This window comes from Natrix helvetica, assembly GCF_964273705.1.
Source record: "Natrix helvetica genome assembly, chromosome: 12".
Classification (NCBI taxonomy): domain Eukaryota; kingdom Metazoa; phylum Chordata; class Lepidosauria; order Squamata; family Natricidae; genus Natrix; species Natrix helvetica.
The window spans coordinates 17,741,862-17,757,466 of record NC_138556.1 but is presented as its reverse complement, the minus strand read 5'-3'; the positions used below and the strand labels follow the sequence as shown (position 1 = coordinate 17,757,466).

The 15,605-nt window shown below is 46.1% G+C and overlaps 1 protein-coding gene across 1 annotated transcript; it reads right to left on the bottom strand.

Moving 5' to 3' along the window:
* Window positions 1-2,203: 2,203 nt before the first annotated feature.
* LOC309398012 (cytochrome P450 1A5-like) lies at window positions 2,204-10,974 on the bottom strand. The gene is made up of 7 exons (XM_081964496.1): window positions 10,769-10,974; window positions 8,498-9,352; window positions 7,848-7,974; window positions 7,106-7,195; window positions 6,247-6,370; window positions 5,161-5,247; window positions 2,204-4,499 (listed from the first exon to the last, which is right to left on the bottom strand). The coding sequence occupies exons 2-7, from the start codon at window positions 9,329-9,331 to the stop codon at window positions 4,211-4,213; spliced, it is 1,551 nt and encodes a 516-aa protein (XP_081820622.1). The 5' UTR covers window positions 9,332-9,352; window positions 10,769-10,974; the 3' UTR covers window positions 2,204-4,210.
* Window positions 10,975-15,605: the final 4,631 nt, after the last annotated feature.

The following is a 15,605-nucleotide window of genomic DNA, read 5'->3' as shown; positions in this document are numbered from 1 at the left end:
GTCTTCTAGTCCAACCCCCTGCTCAAGCAGGAAACCCTACACCACTTCAGACAAATGGTTGTCCAATCTCTTCTTAAAAACCTCCACTGATGGAGGATCCAGTGTTTCTGGAGGCAAGTTGTTCCACTGATGAATTGTTCTCACTGTCAGGAAATTTCTTCTTAGTTCTAAGTTGCTTTTCTCCTTCATTAGTTGCCACCCATTGCTTCTTCTCCTGCCTTCTGGTACTTTGGAGAATAGCTTGACTCCCTCTTCTTTGGGGCAGCCCCTGAGATATTGGAAGACTTCCATCATGTCACCCCTAGTCCTTCTTTTCATTGAACGAGATCTACCCAAAGTTCCTGCAACCGTTCTTCATATGTTTCATCCTCCAGTCCCCTAATCCTCTTTGTTGCTTTTCTCTGCACTCTTTCTAGAGTCTCCACATCTTTTCTACATTGTGGCGACCAAAACTGAATGCCGTATCCCAAGTGTGGCCTTACCAAGGCCTTATAAAGTGGCATTAAGACTTCAAGTGATCTTGATTCTACCCCTCTGTTTATGAACTTAGGGGGGAGTCAAAGTTCAATGGGGAGGGGGGACTCTCCTAACTGGTAAGTTCCCTTTTAGGGGGAGGGAAAGCCACCCCCAGGACCATCGTGGCAAGCAACGTGGGCATTCGAACCCGGGTCTTCGCCTCTCCATCCTGGCCTATGAAACTGGGGGAGGAGTGACGTCACTCCCCTCCCAAAGGGGGCGTGGCCGCTCCTCTCGCGCCTCTGCCTGAGCAGCCCCGCAGGCGGGAGAGCGGCGGGGCAGCCGCGGCCCTGGCCCTCGGAGAGACGGAGAGGGGCGCCGGCGGGGTCTCCCCCAAGGGCCTCCCCACACACCGCTTCCACACCTGGGACGAGGAAGCCGAGGAACCGCGGGGCTTCGCCTGGCTCGGCTCTTCTTCTCTTCAGACGCCTTCGCTCCGGAAATGTAGCCCAGCACAGGGGAAGCGAGCGTCACTTCCGCTTCCGCCTCGCTTTTAAGGCTCTCTAGGGATGAGGCGCCGAAGGCGGTGGCCATCGTGGAAAGGTACTCAAGGTGCGCATGCGCGCGAGGGCAGGGAGACCAAGCAGGTAGGGAGTGCTGCGCGTGCGCTTTGGACACACTAGGAAAGCCGCGGCTTGCCGCTGAGGGTAGCTTAGCTCAGCGTTTCTCATCCTTTAGGGTTCAGGACTCCAATTCCCAGAAACCCTCACCTCGCATGCTTTCAAGATGGTGGACTTCAACTCCCAGAATTCCCCTGATTAGGGATTTATGGGACTTTTATTCATTTTTTTAATTCAGTTTTTCATAACTGAATTTAAATCAGTGAGTTGAAGTCCAGGCGTTTTTTTAAATTTGCTAAGACTGAGAAATACTGAGCTAGCTACAGCAGAATCCAGATCTTGAAATGTGGTAATGTCAGTCAGTCAAAACACTTTGCGGGGAAGCTCTTTTGGGATTTAGCAAAAATCAGCAAGAATGTATAACTGTAATTATTGAGTCTGTCATCTGCACCTCCATAACTGTCTGGTTTGGCTCTGCAACCCAACAAGATGGACACGGACTTCAGAGGATAATCAGAAGTGCAGAAAAAACAATGGCTGCCAAGCTGCTTTCCAAATATCTACAGACCCCTCGCATCCTGGACATAAATTGTTTCAACTTCTACCCTCAAAATGATGCTATAGAGCACTGCACAGCAAGACAACTAGATACAAGGACAGTTTTTCCCCCAAACGCCATCACTCTGCTAAACAACTAATTCCCCCAACACTGTCAAACTATTCCCTAAGGCTGCATTACTATTACTTCTCATCATTCCTATCACCTATCTCCTTCCACTTATGACTGCAGGACTGTAACTTTATTGCTTGTATTCTTACGATTGATATTGTTTCCTGATTGCTTATTTGTACCCTATGACTATCATTAAGTGCCATGCCTTAGGATTCTTGATGAATGTATCTTGTCTTTTTATGTACACTGAGAGCATCTGCACCAAAGACAAATTCCTTGTGTGTCCAATCACACTTGGCCAATAAAGAATTCTATCTCTCTGTAAATCCCCAATATATTATTCAGAAAAGCATCAGGTTACCGTTTTTCATTACTTTTTTTCCGAAAGGTTTGTTTGTGTCCCTTTAAAAATAACAAGATTTTCCTGTCAAAGAGCAATTGACAAACTCGCAAGCCATCTCATAGAAAGCCATTTTTATTTTTACAATATATATACAATACTTAATAGAGACCTTCTGGGTCATCCACATTTTAATCTCTGCACTAGAATTTGACACATACGTCAGCAGAATCAGTGGCTCTTAGGCAGACAATTGAGACATAAAGTGTGCTTCATAATTCAAAGCATCTTTATAAAGCATAATTCCCTAGTCATCACTCTTTAAAATGCCTATGTTTAGTTCATTTTTGTTGTATTTTAATTTCAGTTTTCCTCAAAGGATGCCAAGTATACATACTATTTTCCACAATTTCTTCTACAAGGAAGCCTGTGAGGTAGATTAAGACAAGAGGCAGTGGTTTGTTTAAGTGGCCAGTGAAGGCAAATTATGGTAGGTTTAAGGTGGCCCCACCCCTACTTTCCAGACCAATTCCTTCCCGTAATCTTGCAACTATTTAGATCCCATCCCTGTCACCTTGCAGAGATCTAGAGCAGACCCATCCCTATGCCAAGATCTAGATCCAGGTTCTGTTGTCTCGACAAGATCTACATCCAGATCCCACCCATGTCACCATGCGAAGTTCTAGCTCCACCCCACCCTGTTCTCTTGCAAATGTCTAGATCCAGGTTGCATCTCTGTCCTCTTGCAAATATTTAGATCCTGCTTCTATCCCTGTCATTTGCAAAGTTCCAGATGCTTGCAAAAAACAACAACCCCAAAGCCTTTATTTTGTATGGCTGAGCATCTTAAGAAGGGGAAGTGGGGTTTGCACATATGGATGGCCACCTGCTCCATTGTACCTAGATGTGTTGATAATATTCCTCTTGCAAATGGACGACGAGTGTGAAGGACTTGGCCTTTGACAGACAAAGAAGTTGCTGTACAATGTACGTGGAAATCCTGTCCGCTTTCCGATAGGGAATTTTAGAAATGGCTCGGGGTGGCTTTCTGGCAAGCTCTCCCAAACTGTAACAATTCATCCTTGTGCTTCACAGCTCTACCTGCTATAGTTTTACACCTGTGACAAAAACCTCATGCAATAAGGCCACATTACAGCCGAGGTGGCGCAGTGGTTAGAGTGCAGTACTGCAGGCTACCTCAGCTGACTGCTAGCTGCAGTTCGGCAGTTCAAATCTCACCAGACTCAAGGTCAACTCAGCCTTCCATCCTTCCGAGGTGGGTAAAATGAGGACCCGGATTGTTGGGGGGCAAGAGGCTGACTCTGTAAATTTAAACTCTGTAAAGCTTAGAGAGGGCTGTACAAGCACTATGAAGTGGTACATAAGTCTAAGTGCTATTGCTATTGCTATTTGAAAAACCCTTCCATTCAGTGTGAAGTGTCCAATCAAAAATCTCAGGATTATTCAAGGTTCAAATTCAGTGCCTGTTTAGATTGACTTATGATCCAAGACAATTCAAAGGATATTCTGTGTCAATTAAAAAAACTCTAAGAGATTATCCCTGAGATATAAATTCCATAGCTAGCTCTCTCTCTCTCCCCCCCCTCTCTCTCCATCCATCCATCCATCCATCCATCCATCTCTTATCTCTCTCTCTCTCTGTACCTACCTACCTACCTACCTACCTACATATCTCTCTCTCCCCCCTACCTACATATCTCTCTCTCTCTCTTCCTACCTATCTACCTACATCTCTCTCTCACTATCTCTTTTTCTTTTTTATTTCTCTCTCTCTCTCTCTCTCTCCCCCCCTCTCTCTCTGTATCTATCTACTGTATCTATCTTTCTTATCTACCTATATATCTATATATCTATATATTTGTTTTCTGAGGTTTTATCTATCTCTCATCTATCTATCTATCTATCATCTATCTATCTATCTATCTATCTATCTATCTATCTATCTATCATCTATCTATCTATATTTGTGGCAAGATAGTAACATAATTGTGGGTGGCTGAGCCACTCCACACCAAACAACAAATCCTATCAGAATAAGTAACCCCTTTGGCCCCCTTCCTGGACGAGGGGTCAGTCTTTGCTCTTTCTGGATTTCCCATGCTAAAAACGGGGCTTGACCCGGAAGTGTTCGCATTTCTTGTATTTCATGGTCAGGCCATACTGGGGAGTTGCGTCCATTGTCTCTGTGCCGGACAAAGTGAATTCCAGCTTTTGCACCAAAGTAGTCAGAAAGAGGAACACCTCCCATTTTGCAATGCTCTGCCCAATGCATTGCCTTTTGCCCAAGCCAAAAGTCATCACTTTTTCACACTCTACTCGGTTGATTCCGGTCCCGTTGGTCATAAGAAATCGTTCCGGGTTGAAAACAGAAGGCTCGCTCCAAAGTTTCCTGAGATAGAAAAAAACAAAACAAATATAACATCTAGGTCAGGGGTTCAAACTCAAGTTCATTGAGGACCACATCAGGATTCTGTTTGACCTGGAGAGGGCGTGGCCAGGGTAGGCGTGGCTAGCATGACATCACTTGTGTCGCGGACACCTATGGTGGCCCAAGTGCTCTGCCAGTGAAAACGGGCTCCTGAGCGCCGTTTTCGACTGTTGACAGCCTGCTGCAGCCCACTACCAGCGAAAACGAAGCTCAAGGGAGCCACGCATGGCCCTCTCGAGCTCCGTTGTCAGCTGGGATGGCCTCCTGCAGCCCTCTGCCAGCAAAAAGAGGAGCTCAAGGGGGCCACGTGCGACCCTCTTGAGCTCCGTTTTTGGCTGGGACTGCCTCCTGAAGCCCTCTGCCAGTGAAAATGGAGCCCGCTGCAACTTGCTACAAGGGCTCTGCAAAGTCTCTGATTCAGTTCCACACAGGTGGGTCTTTTAAATATGCAGTAGTATCCTAGTAGCCCTTACTACAACTCTTTCAAGCAGCCGTGTCGGAATGACATCCAAGGCGCCGCATGGCCCTAAATGCAACCCAGATTTTAACCTATAGCGTGGATAATTCTGTGATAAGGCTCGCCTTGGCAAGGAGTTATAGAGCTGTTCTTGGCAATACTTACGGATCGTGATTGACCTGCCATTGGTTCACAAACACGCAGGTATCATTTGGAATATAGAAGCCATTCAATGCTGTGTCCCGAGTGGTGCTAAAGAGAAAGAAAATATTAAAGTAAGATAACAGACTGGCTGGTGGCTAAGACGCTGAGCTTGTCGATCAGAAAGGTAGGCAGTTTGGCGGTTCGAATCCCTAGTGCCGTCTAACGGAGTGAGCCCCCGTGACTTGTCCCAGCTTCTGCCAACCTAGCAGTTCGAAAGCACGTAAAAAATGTAAGTAGAAAAATAGGGGCCACTTTGATGGGAAGGGAACAGCGTTCTGTGCGCCTTTGGCGTTGAGTCATGCCGGCCACATGGCCACGGAGATGTCTTCGGACAGCGCTGGCTCTTCAGCTTTGAAACGGAGATGAGCACCGCCCCCCAGAGTCAGGAACGACTAGCACGATGTGTGCGAGGGGAACCTTAACAGACTGGCTAGTATTAATAGAACCACATGAATACAGTCAGTTCTTTTGATAAGATTCAATAAACTTTTTTGTAAAAAAAAACATGGAAGTTAAGCACAGAGCAGGCCTAGCCACGGACAAACTGTTATCTCTTGCTAGTCACTCATAATATTTTCTACTACTCCAGAGTCCCCCATGGGGATGTGTTCGCACGTCACACTAAAGCACAGTTTGTTGAAATCCAGCTTTCTGAATCTACCCCAATGAACTGAGTTCACCCACACCAAAACCAGGACAAGTTGCAGTTCACAAGAATTATTGTTCAAATCTGCCCCAAAAGGATGTGATCGATTAAAGTTCAATCTTCATTTGGAGCTAAAGAAAAGGGAATTCAAAAAGGATGGGATTTGGTTTGTGGTGACGTATGCACTCTAAGCTGATGACAAGCTTAATTCCACCTCCTATCTCTCACTGCTCTTCTCCCACATACTTGTTCCAAACTCTCCGGAAAAAAGAAAACTCCTCAAAAGTGATGGTGTCATCTCAAGATTCCTCATAGGATCCTGGATCACTTGCCAACTCCTTTTTGTCATAGTGACCTCTGATTTTCTAATGTAAGTTACTCTCCAGCCAGTTCAATCTTACCAATGTGGGATTGTGAAGGGAACGAAGGACGAATGCCTGAGCATCTCATACATAAAGGCTTCAGAGTAAGGGAGCATGGCACGGTCAGATTGCTTGGGGGTCCTTTCCCTTCCGATGCTTTGATCTGTGGGTCAGGAGAAAAACAGAAATAAGAGTCAGTTTGGTGACTACTGGTGAAGGCATTTAAGCAGGAGACGGTGAGTTCAAGTCCCGTGAAAACCAGCTGGATGACTATGGGCCAATCACCAGGAGACTGTGAGTTCTAGTCCCACCTTAGGTAGAAAAGCTGGCGGGTGACTTTGGGCCAGTCACTGGGAGACTGGGAGTTCTAGTCCTGCCTTAGGCATGAAAGCCAACTGGGTGACTGGGCCAATCACCAGGAGACTGGGAGTTCTAGTCCTCCCTTAGACATGAAAGCCAACTGGGTGACTTTGGGCCAATCACCAGGAAATTGTGAGTTCTAGTCCCACTTTAGTCATGAAAGCCAGCTGGGTGACTGTGGGCCAATCACCAGGAGACTGGGAGTTCTAGTCCTCCCTTAGACATGAAAGCCAACTGGGTGACTTTGGGCCAATCACCAGGAAATTGTGAGTTCTAGTCCCACCTTAGTCATGAAAGCCAACTGGGTGACTTTGGGCCAGTCACCCAACCCATCTCACAGGCATGTTATTGTGGGGGGAAATAGGAAAAGGAAGGTGTGTTGGATATATTCACCGCCTTGGGTTATTTGTAAAACAAATAGTAAGAGTGGGATAAGTAAATAAATAAATAAGTAAGTAAATAAATAAGACCAGAAGATGAATGGAAAGCCAGGCTTGTGGGGAAAAAAGGGACTTTTTTTCAGATGATCTGGATTTACCTAGTTCTTCTTGAATTCTCCTCTGGATTTCTGGGTAAGTCACCAGATACAGAAGGCACCAGGATAGAGCAGTAGTGACGGTATCAAATCCTGCACAGACGCAAAAAGAAAAGAAAAAAAAGCATTTAAGCATCAGACGGAATTGCAGATGTGTGTCTCGGTTCCTTAGATGATGTTAAATGAAATGTGTGCATGCGAGCCATATCTAATGCTAACTCACCAAGAGCTATGAAGTATGCCTGGATTCAAGCATTCTGCTAAACCAGGGGTGTCCAAACTTGGGAACTTTAAGACTTGTGGACTTCAACTCCCAGAATTCCCTAGCCAGCCATGCTCCACCTCTAGGCCGCCATACCACTCCTACTCAAATGTCCAAATAATAGGGTTACATTAAATCTGAAGGACTCTACTGGGAAAAATATATATGTTGCACCTCCAAAGTTAAAAGTTTCATTTATCATATGCAGGACTACCCAAGATGAGGAAGACGACTCATTTCCTTCCCATCTGTCAATTATATCTTGACCAAAAAACCAGGGAAGAGACAGTAATGGCTGAAAAACGTGAAACTGAGGGACGCAGCTTGTGCATCTGGGAGAATTATGAATCACAGATGGGTTTTGATGGGTACAAAGGTTTATTTTCTTTAAATGCATTGACACCTGACTGTTGAATGGATGGTACTGAAATGGTCTTGGGAAGGAGAACAAGCAGCTTGCTTTTAAGGACAAGGGCTTCTTACCAGCTCCAAAGAGTTCGTTGACGATACCAACAATGTTCTGATCCTTAAGAGCATCGCTGGCATTTACGTTCGGTTTTTTATCCTGGCAGAAGCTGATGAGGGAGTCCGTGATATCTCGGATGTTATTCTGTAACAGAGGACCAGAAGGACAGATGTCACACCAACCTCCAGCCCACACGAAGAAACCAACATGGCTATTTAGATGATCACAGGCCAAACATTTTTTTTTTTGCCGCTAGGTCATTAGGAGTCGTTCTCATCGAGTATTGGTTAACCATGGTTTGTTGAATAAGCCAGGATTGGCTGAGTCCACATACTCTGCTGACTCGGGTCATATTCAAACCACAGTGTTGGAATTCACACGCCCCATCAAGCCACGATGTGACTAGTTTGCTTTGCTTAGCATGTTGTTGTGCAAAGTCAGCCATCGTGGTGAACTCATTAAATAAGAGGTGATCAACTTAAGAAGAAGTAGAGGCTTCAACTCCCAGAATTCCTCTGCCGGAACCCTGGGAGTTGAAGTCCACCCATCCTGAAGTTGCTGAGATTGAGAAAAACTTAGGCGTTAAGACCAGATATAACCCCTTCCAATGCTCCACTCTAAGCCTTGTTCGGTGCCCTATTTATAATCCTAACCTCTAATGATTCACCTTGTCAAAGCCCTCGTAATGTTCCTCCACCAGCTTCTTCATCAGCACGTTGAATCTCCGGTTGAGATCTTTGAAGGCTTCCATGCTTTGGCTGGGAAGATATTGGAGGATTGGGAAGAAATCAGCTGGATTTCCAGAAGCGGCTACCCGGCCAAAGTCATTGTTGATGTCCACGATCTTCAGAAGTTCTTGATCCTCGTGGTTGTAACGCTTCCCGAAGCACATGGCGCAGATGACGTTGACCACGGAGATGACCACGTACTGGAAGGGCTCGAAACTCTCCTTCTCTTTCATCAGATCTAGGAACTTCTTGACCAGGTACTCTGCCTCTTGGGAGATGTGTTCCTCCAGCAGGCAAGTCGATGAGTTTGGGCTGGTGGAGCCCGCAAAGCTCTTCAGAGCCGTCTGAGCCAGTTTTCGGCGAACGCGCCAGCTCTCCTTGGAATTCCTACCGAAGGTGAAGGTCTCGCCATCCCCGATGAACTTGAAGCTGTAGAGATCGGGGCGCCCGGCGAAGTCGCCCCCTTGCTTGACTAGGGCTTGCTTGATGGTCTCCGACCCGCTCAGTACCACAACCGGCCTTGCGCCAAGATGAATCAGCATGACGTCTCCGTACTTCTGGCTCAGCCGGGTCAAAGCCAAGTGAGGGTTTTTCCCGAGGTCTAAGATGTTTCCAATGAAGGGGTAACCCCTCGGCCCTCGGAGCTTCCTTAATCCTGCTGGGATGCGTTGCCGGATTTTGAGGAGAAGCAGCAGTACGCAGAAAACAGCGGTAAAGATCAGGATTTCTGTGACGGAGACCATGCTTCTGCTTTTGATCAATGCAGACGTCATCTTCTGAAATATTATGGTCTCCTGGGAGCAAAGAAGCAGAGAAGAAAGGAACGGGATGAGTTTTGTATTTCTAGATCTATTTTATATTGTGTTCATCTTTTTAACTTTGTAAAAACACTTAGAAGTGGACTAGAATATAGACTAGACTAGAATATAATAGACTAGACTAGAGTAGAATACAATAGACTAGAATAGACTAGAATAGAATAGAATAGAATAATAGAGTTGGAAGGGACTTTGGAGACCTTCTAGTCCAACCCCTGCTTAGGCAAGAAACCCTAGACCATTTTAGACCAATGGTAATCCAGTCTCTTCTTAAAATCTTCCACAACTTCTGGAGGCAACTTCTGTTCCACTGATTAATTATTCTCACTGTCAGGAAATTTCTCTTTAGTTCTAGGTTGCTTCTCCCCTTGATTGATTTCTATCCATTGCTTCTTGTCCTACCCTCAGGTGCTTTGGAGAATAGTAGTCTTCAACTTAGAGTAGAAATTGGGAAAATGGTATGACATACCATATATTGATATATAGTAGAATACATCTTGTATTCTATGTATGATATATAATAGAATACAAGATATTATCTAGATATTATCTAGATATTATAATACACAAATGTATCTTGTCTTTTTATGTACACCGAGAGCATCTGCACCAAAGGCAAATTCCTTGTGTGTCAAATCATACCTGGCCAATAAAGAATTCTACTCTACTCTACTCTACTCTACTCTAATCTAATCTAATCTAATCTAATCTAATCTAATCTAATCTAATCTAATCTAATGTACTCTATTCCTTAATCTGTTCTGTTCTTATTCTATTCTATTCTATTCCTTAATCTGTTCTGTTCTTGTTCTTATTCTATTCCTTAATCTGTTCTGTTATACTCTATTCTGTTCTATTCCTTAATCTGTTCTGTTCCAATTCTATTCCATTCTATTCTACTCTATTCTTTAATCTGTTCTGTTCTTATTCTATTCTATTCTATTCCTTAATCTGTTCTGTTCTTGTTCTTATTCTATTCCTTAATCTGTTCTGTTATACTCTATTCTGTTCTATTCCTTAATCTGTTCTGTTCCAATTCTATTCTATTATACTCTATTCTTTAATCTGTTCTGTTCTTATTCTATTCTATTCCTTAATCTGTTCTGTTCTGCTATAATTCTATTCTATTCTGTCCTGTCCTGTCCTATCCTATCTATCCCATCCCATCCCATCCCATTCTACACATTATAACTACAATGTATAAGTAAATGTTAGGAGTTGAAAGATTATTATGAAATCTACCTAAATGGTCTTGTTATTTGTACCGTACACAAAGTAGATTGACCCAGACAATGCACTCTTCACCCAGCACTTATGGATTATTAAAGAAAAAAAGTGCAAATAAAACAATCACGAGAGAAAAAGAAAAATCGCTTCCCCTCCGGGACTTACCAATTTAAAAACAAAATTTTTTTTAAAGTCTCAAACGAAAGGCAGGTCCTTTGCAGAAGGAGACGCGTGGGGTTCACCCACAGCCCACGTGGAAAAACGGGGGAGAAAGCGAAGCGCGGATCTCCGACTCGCTCCGGATTCGCTGGGAAACGGCTTCACTCCGGCGTCGCTCCGCTGGTGCCCAGCCAAGATACCCAGGTCTCAAAGCGGAGCGCAGAGCTTGGCTCGTTTTAAAGCACCCGCTGGGCTCCGAGCTTTATATGCCTCTCCTCGGGCTCTGATTGGCCCGGAGGTTTCGCCTCACGTGACAGCAGCGGTTCTTCTGCTTCTTTTCGAACCCGGGTTGGGTTTCGCCCGGGCCAGACGCGCGTCGTCCGAGCGAGGGCCGTGTGAGCTGGGGCAATGCCGGGGCGCGCGATTCTCCCGGGTTGTCAATGGGTTTATTCGCGAGGGAAGGAGGCTTGTTGGGCGCTTTCTTTACTTAAAAGCTCATTCTTTCTCTCCCTTGAGATAGAAGAGAAGAGGAGAGGAGAGGAGAGGAGAGGAGAGGAGAGAAGAGCAGAAAGGAGAGGAGGAGAAGAGAGGAGAGGAGGAGAGGAAAAGAGGAGGAAAGGAGAGGAGAAGAGAGGAAAAGAAGAGAGAAGAAAGGAGAAGACAGGAAAGGAGAAGAGAAGAAAGGAGAAGAGAAGAGAATAATGAAATGAATAATATAATAGAACAGATTAGAATACAATAGAATAGAATAATGGAATGGAGAATAGAATAGAAGAATAGAATAGAATGGAATAGAATAGCAGAGTTGGAAGGGAGCTTGGAGGTCTTCTAGTCCAACCCCCTTTCCTTTTCTTAATAGGGATGTGGCTAAGATGCTGAGTTTTTTTCAATCAGAAAGGTCGGCAGGTCGGCGGTTCGAATCCCTAGCGCCAGGTAACAGAGTGAGCTCCCGTGACTTGTCCCAGCTTCTGCCAACCTAGCAGTTCGAAAGCAGGTAAAAATGCAAGTAGAAAAATAGGAACCACCATTGGTGGGAAGGTAACAACGTTCCGTGCGTCTTCGGAATTGAGTCATGCTGGCCACATGACCACGGAGACGTCTTCGGACAGCGCTGGCTCTTTGGCTTTGGAACTGAAGATGAGCACCGCCCCCTAGAGTCGGGAACAACTAGCACGAGTCAGGCGAGGGGACCCTTTACCTTTTTCCGAATTAATTTTTCACCAGAGTTCAACAATAGATGGAGAAGAACATTTTATTGGGGATCGTGTCTAGGGTTGTATCCTAGCAAGCTTCCCATGAGGAAACGGCTCAAGGGATGAGTTGGGACCTGGGAAATCTGGGGGAGTTTGTCCCGTCCCATCTCAGCCTCATAAATTGTGACTTCGATCTCGCACGAAATCACCTGGACAAGCGCCTGCAGGCCGTTTTGGGAAGGAAGAGAATCCTAGATTCTCCTAGCTTTGCTTTGCTTTTTCCTTCACGGCATTTCAGCTGCCTTCCCTCAACCAGGCCCCCCCCCAAGGGCATTGGATCCCCAGTCCCATCATCCCCAAACGACATGGCTGAATGACGCAGGGATTGTAATTGTGAGGCACCTGCGAAGCCCCAGGTTTCAGCCCTGCCTGCTGAACCGTCAGCCAGGGTTAAGGGATATATGTTGAACAGAACAACATAAGGGACCTTAGAGGTCTTCTAGTCCAACCCCCCGGCTCCAGGAGGAAAGCCTGTGCCATTTCAGACAAGTGGCTGTCCAATCTCTTCTTAAAAACCTCCGGTGTTGGAGCATTCATAACTTCTGGAGGCAAGCTGTTCCACTGATTAATTGTCCACACTGTCAGGAAATTTCTCCTTAGTTCCAGGTTGCTTCTGTCCTTGAACCAAACCTCTCCAGGTTTAGTTCATGCAACATGGCAAGAGAGAACAGGAGGCATGGATTCATACCGCCAAGCAAAAATAAGAAAGCACTCTTGTGGGTGCAAAGAACAACCAGTGTTTGGACAAAGAAATCATAACTGAGGGGTCCTTGGTGCTCTCTGAGTGTGTTTTGTTTTCTCGCAGACGTTTCGTTACCTGTCTAGGAACATTATCAGTGCCAGCACTGATGATGTTACCTAGTTGGGTAATGAAATGTCTGCAAGAAAACAAGCATGCTCAGAGAGCAACAAGGGCCCCACAGTCCTCCTCTTCCTCCTTCTGGCACTGATGATGTTATCCAGTTGGGTTATGAAACGTCTGCAAGAAAACAGGCAACCTCAGAGAGCACCAAGGACCCCACAGTCCTCCTCCTCCTCCTAAGTTTATGTTTACTTTATTTTCATTATAGCACTGATGATGTTACCTAGTTGGGTCATGAGATGTCTGCAAGAAAACCAGGAAGCTCAGAGAGCACCAAGGACCCTTTGTTTCAACCCCCCCCCCCCGAGCTACAAATATTCTCCTTTATTGAAATCAGAACTGAAAGGATAAACTCTAATCAAATTGGAAGACAACCCCCCCCCCCAAATAAAATAAATAATTCGAAGCCCTGAATCCGAGCTGCAAATCACTCTGTTTCCAAGTCTGACAGTTGTGGAAAGCAACAGCTGCTTGTTTATTTTGGTTTAGCTATGACACATCAGGTTGTGCATATGCCGTCTTAGAAACAGCCTTGCCTCGCCAATGCACAAACGCCCGTGTCTTATCTCTCTGGTTTATCTTATCTGGCTCTTTCAAGTTTCCCCTTTTTTCGTGCTTTGATTTCCCCTCCCCCTTTTATTTACCCCTGGGGTAAAGATGTCTGGAGCCTCCTTTTTTGTCCAGCCCTGGAGCCAAAGGGAGGGCATTTCAGGGAGGGTAAGGTGTTTATGCAGCTTTGCGTGAGAAGCACCAGGGACGGCCTTTGCCCTCTGTGCCTGCTGAGTTTTCCGGGGAAGCAATTGGAACGCCCAGGCCAGGAAAAGGAGGGCCTCGAACTTCCCGAACAAGAGGGCACCACTGCAGTGGCAGGCAGGACCAAGGCACACCCAAGCCCCAAATTAAGAAATTAATTGGAAAATTCCCCAGGCTTTTTCTGCAAACCTTAAATGTGTGACTCAGCACATCAACCACTAAAACCTTATTTTCACTTGGTCCCTTTCCAAAACCTCATGCAGGATGATTTAATGGAGGTTGTGTTTCAAATTTGGCTCTTTCAAAACGGGTGGACTTCAACTCCCAGAATTCCACCCCTAACCCCCCCCCCGCACCTCCAGCTGGGGAATCCTGGGAGTTGAAGGCCGCAGATTTTTAAAGATTATTATTTTTTTCCCTAAATGTGTTTTCACATCTCAAACGTCTTCCAACTTGGCAAATTTCCAAAACCAAACGTGTGAACGGTGTAATTCAAATTTGGCTCTTTTAAGATGGGTAGACTTCAACTCCCAGAATTCCCCTGGCTGGAGAATTGGCTGCGGGATTCTGGGAGTTGAAGTCCACACTTTTTAAACATTATTATTAATTTTAATTTTAAACACATTATTCCAGATCTTTAACCTGTTTCTACATCTCCAATGTACTGGACAGTTACTTGTCTCAAATTGTATAAGTTCTCTGCTTGAGCAGGGGGTTGGACTAGAAGACCTCCAAGGTCCCTTCCAGCTCTCTTCTGATTGAATATAGCAAAACGTGGAAAAGCAGAAACCATCCAATGACTTGACTGAATGCGGGGCGGGGACCCGACGGGGGTCTCGGGCTGACCCCGGGCGGAGGCGGTGGCGTGCGAAGGGGTCCCTCGGGCGGCGTTTGGCCCCGGCGCCCCGGCGCTGTCCCGCCAGGCACGCGATGGGGCAGGCGGGAAGGGGGAAGCGGGGCAGGCGGCGGGCGGCGTGGCGTGCACGGAGGCGGAGGCTCGCAATGCCTCCTTCGCGTGCGGAGCGAAGCCTGTGAAAGCGGCCGGGGCGGAGACTCCGCGCCGCTTCGCCCTTGACACGCACTTCGGCTCTCTGGCTCGTGGGCACTCCTGCTCGGGGGAGGGGGGAAAGTGGGGGGGGATGCGAACCCGGCTAGATGGCATCGAAAGATCCACTCCTTGTTGGTTTGAGTTATGTCCCAAGGGTTGCTCTTTCCTTCTTCCCTCCCTCCCTCCCTCCCTCCCTCTTTCTTTCTTTCTTTCTTTCTTTCTTTCTTTCTTTCTTTCTTTCTTTCTTTCTTTCTTTCTTTCTTTCTTTCTTTCTTTCTTTTTCTTTCCTTCCTTCCTTCTTTCTTTCTTTCTTTCTTTCCTTCCTTCCTTCCTTCCTTCCTTCCTTCCTTCTTTCTGCCTTCCTTCTCTCCCTCCCGCCACCTTCCTTCCTTCCTTCCTTCCTTCCTTCCTTCTTTCTTTCTTTCTTTCTTTCTTTCTTTCTTTCTTTCTTTCTTTCTTTCTTTCTCTTTCTTTCTTTCTTCCTTCCTTCCCCCTCCTCTTCCTTCCTTCCTTCCTTCTTCCTTCCTTCCTTCTCCCTCCCTCTCTCATTCCCTCTCTTCCCCTTATCTTCCTTCCTTCTTTCTTTCTTTCCTTCTTTCTCTCCCTCCCTCATTCTCTCTCTTCCCCATCCCTCCCTCCCTTCCTTCCCTACCTCTCTCATTCTCTCCCTTCCCCTTTCCTCCCTCCCTCCCTCACCCTTCATTCCTTCATTCCCGCCCCTCTCATTCTCTCCCTTCCCCCTTCCTTCCTTCCTTCCTCCCTCACCCTTCATTCCTGGTCAGTCCGAGAAGAGATCAACCCTGACTGCTCTTTAGAAGGCCAGTTTCTCAAGATGAAGCCCCAATACTTTGGCCATCTAAGGAGAAGGAAGAAGGACTCCCTGGAGAAGAGCTTCATGTTGGGAACGATGGAGGGCAAAAGAAGAAG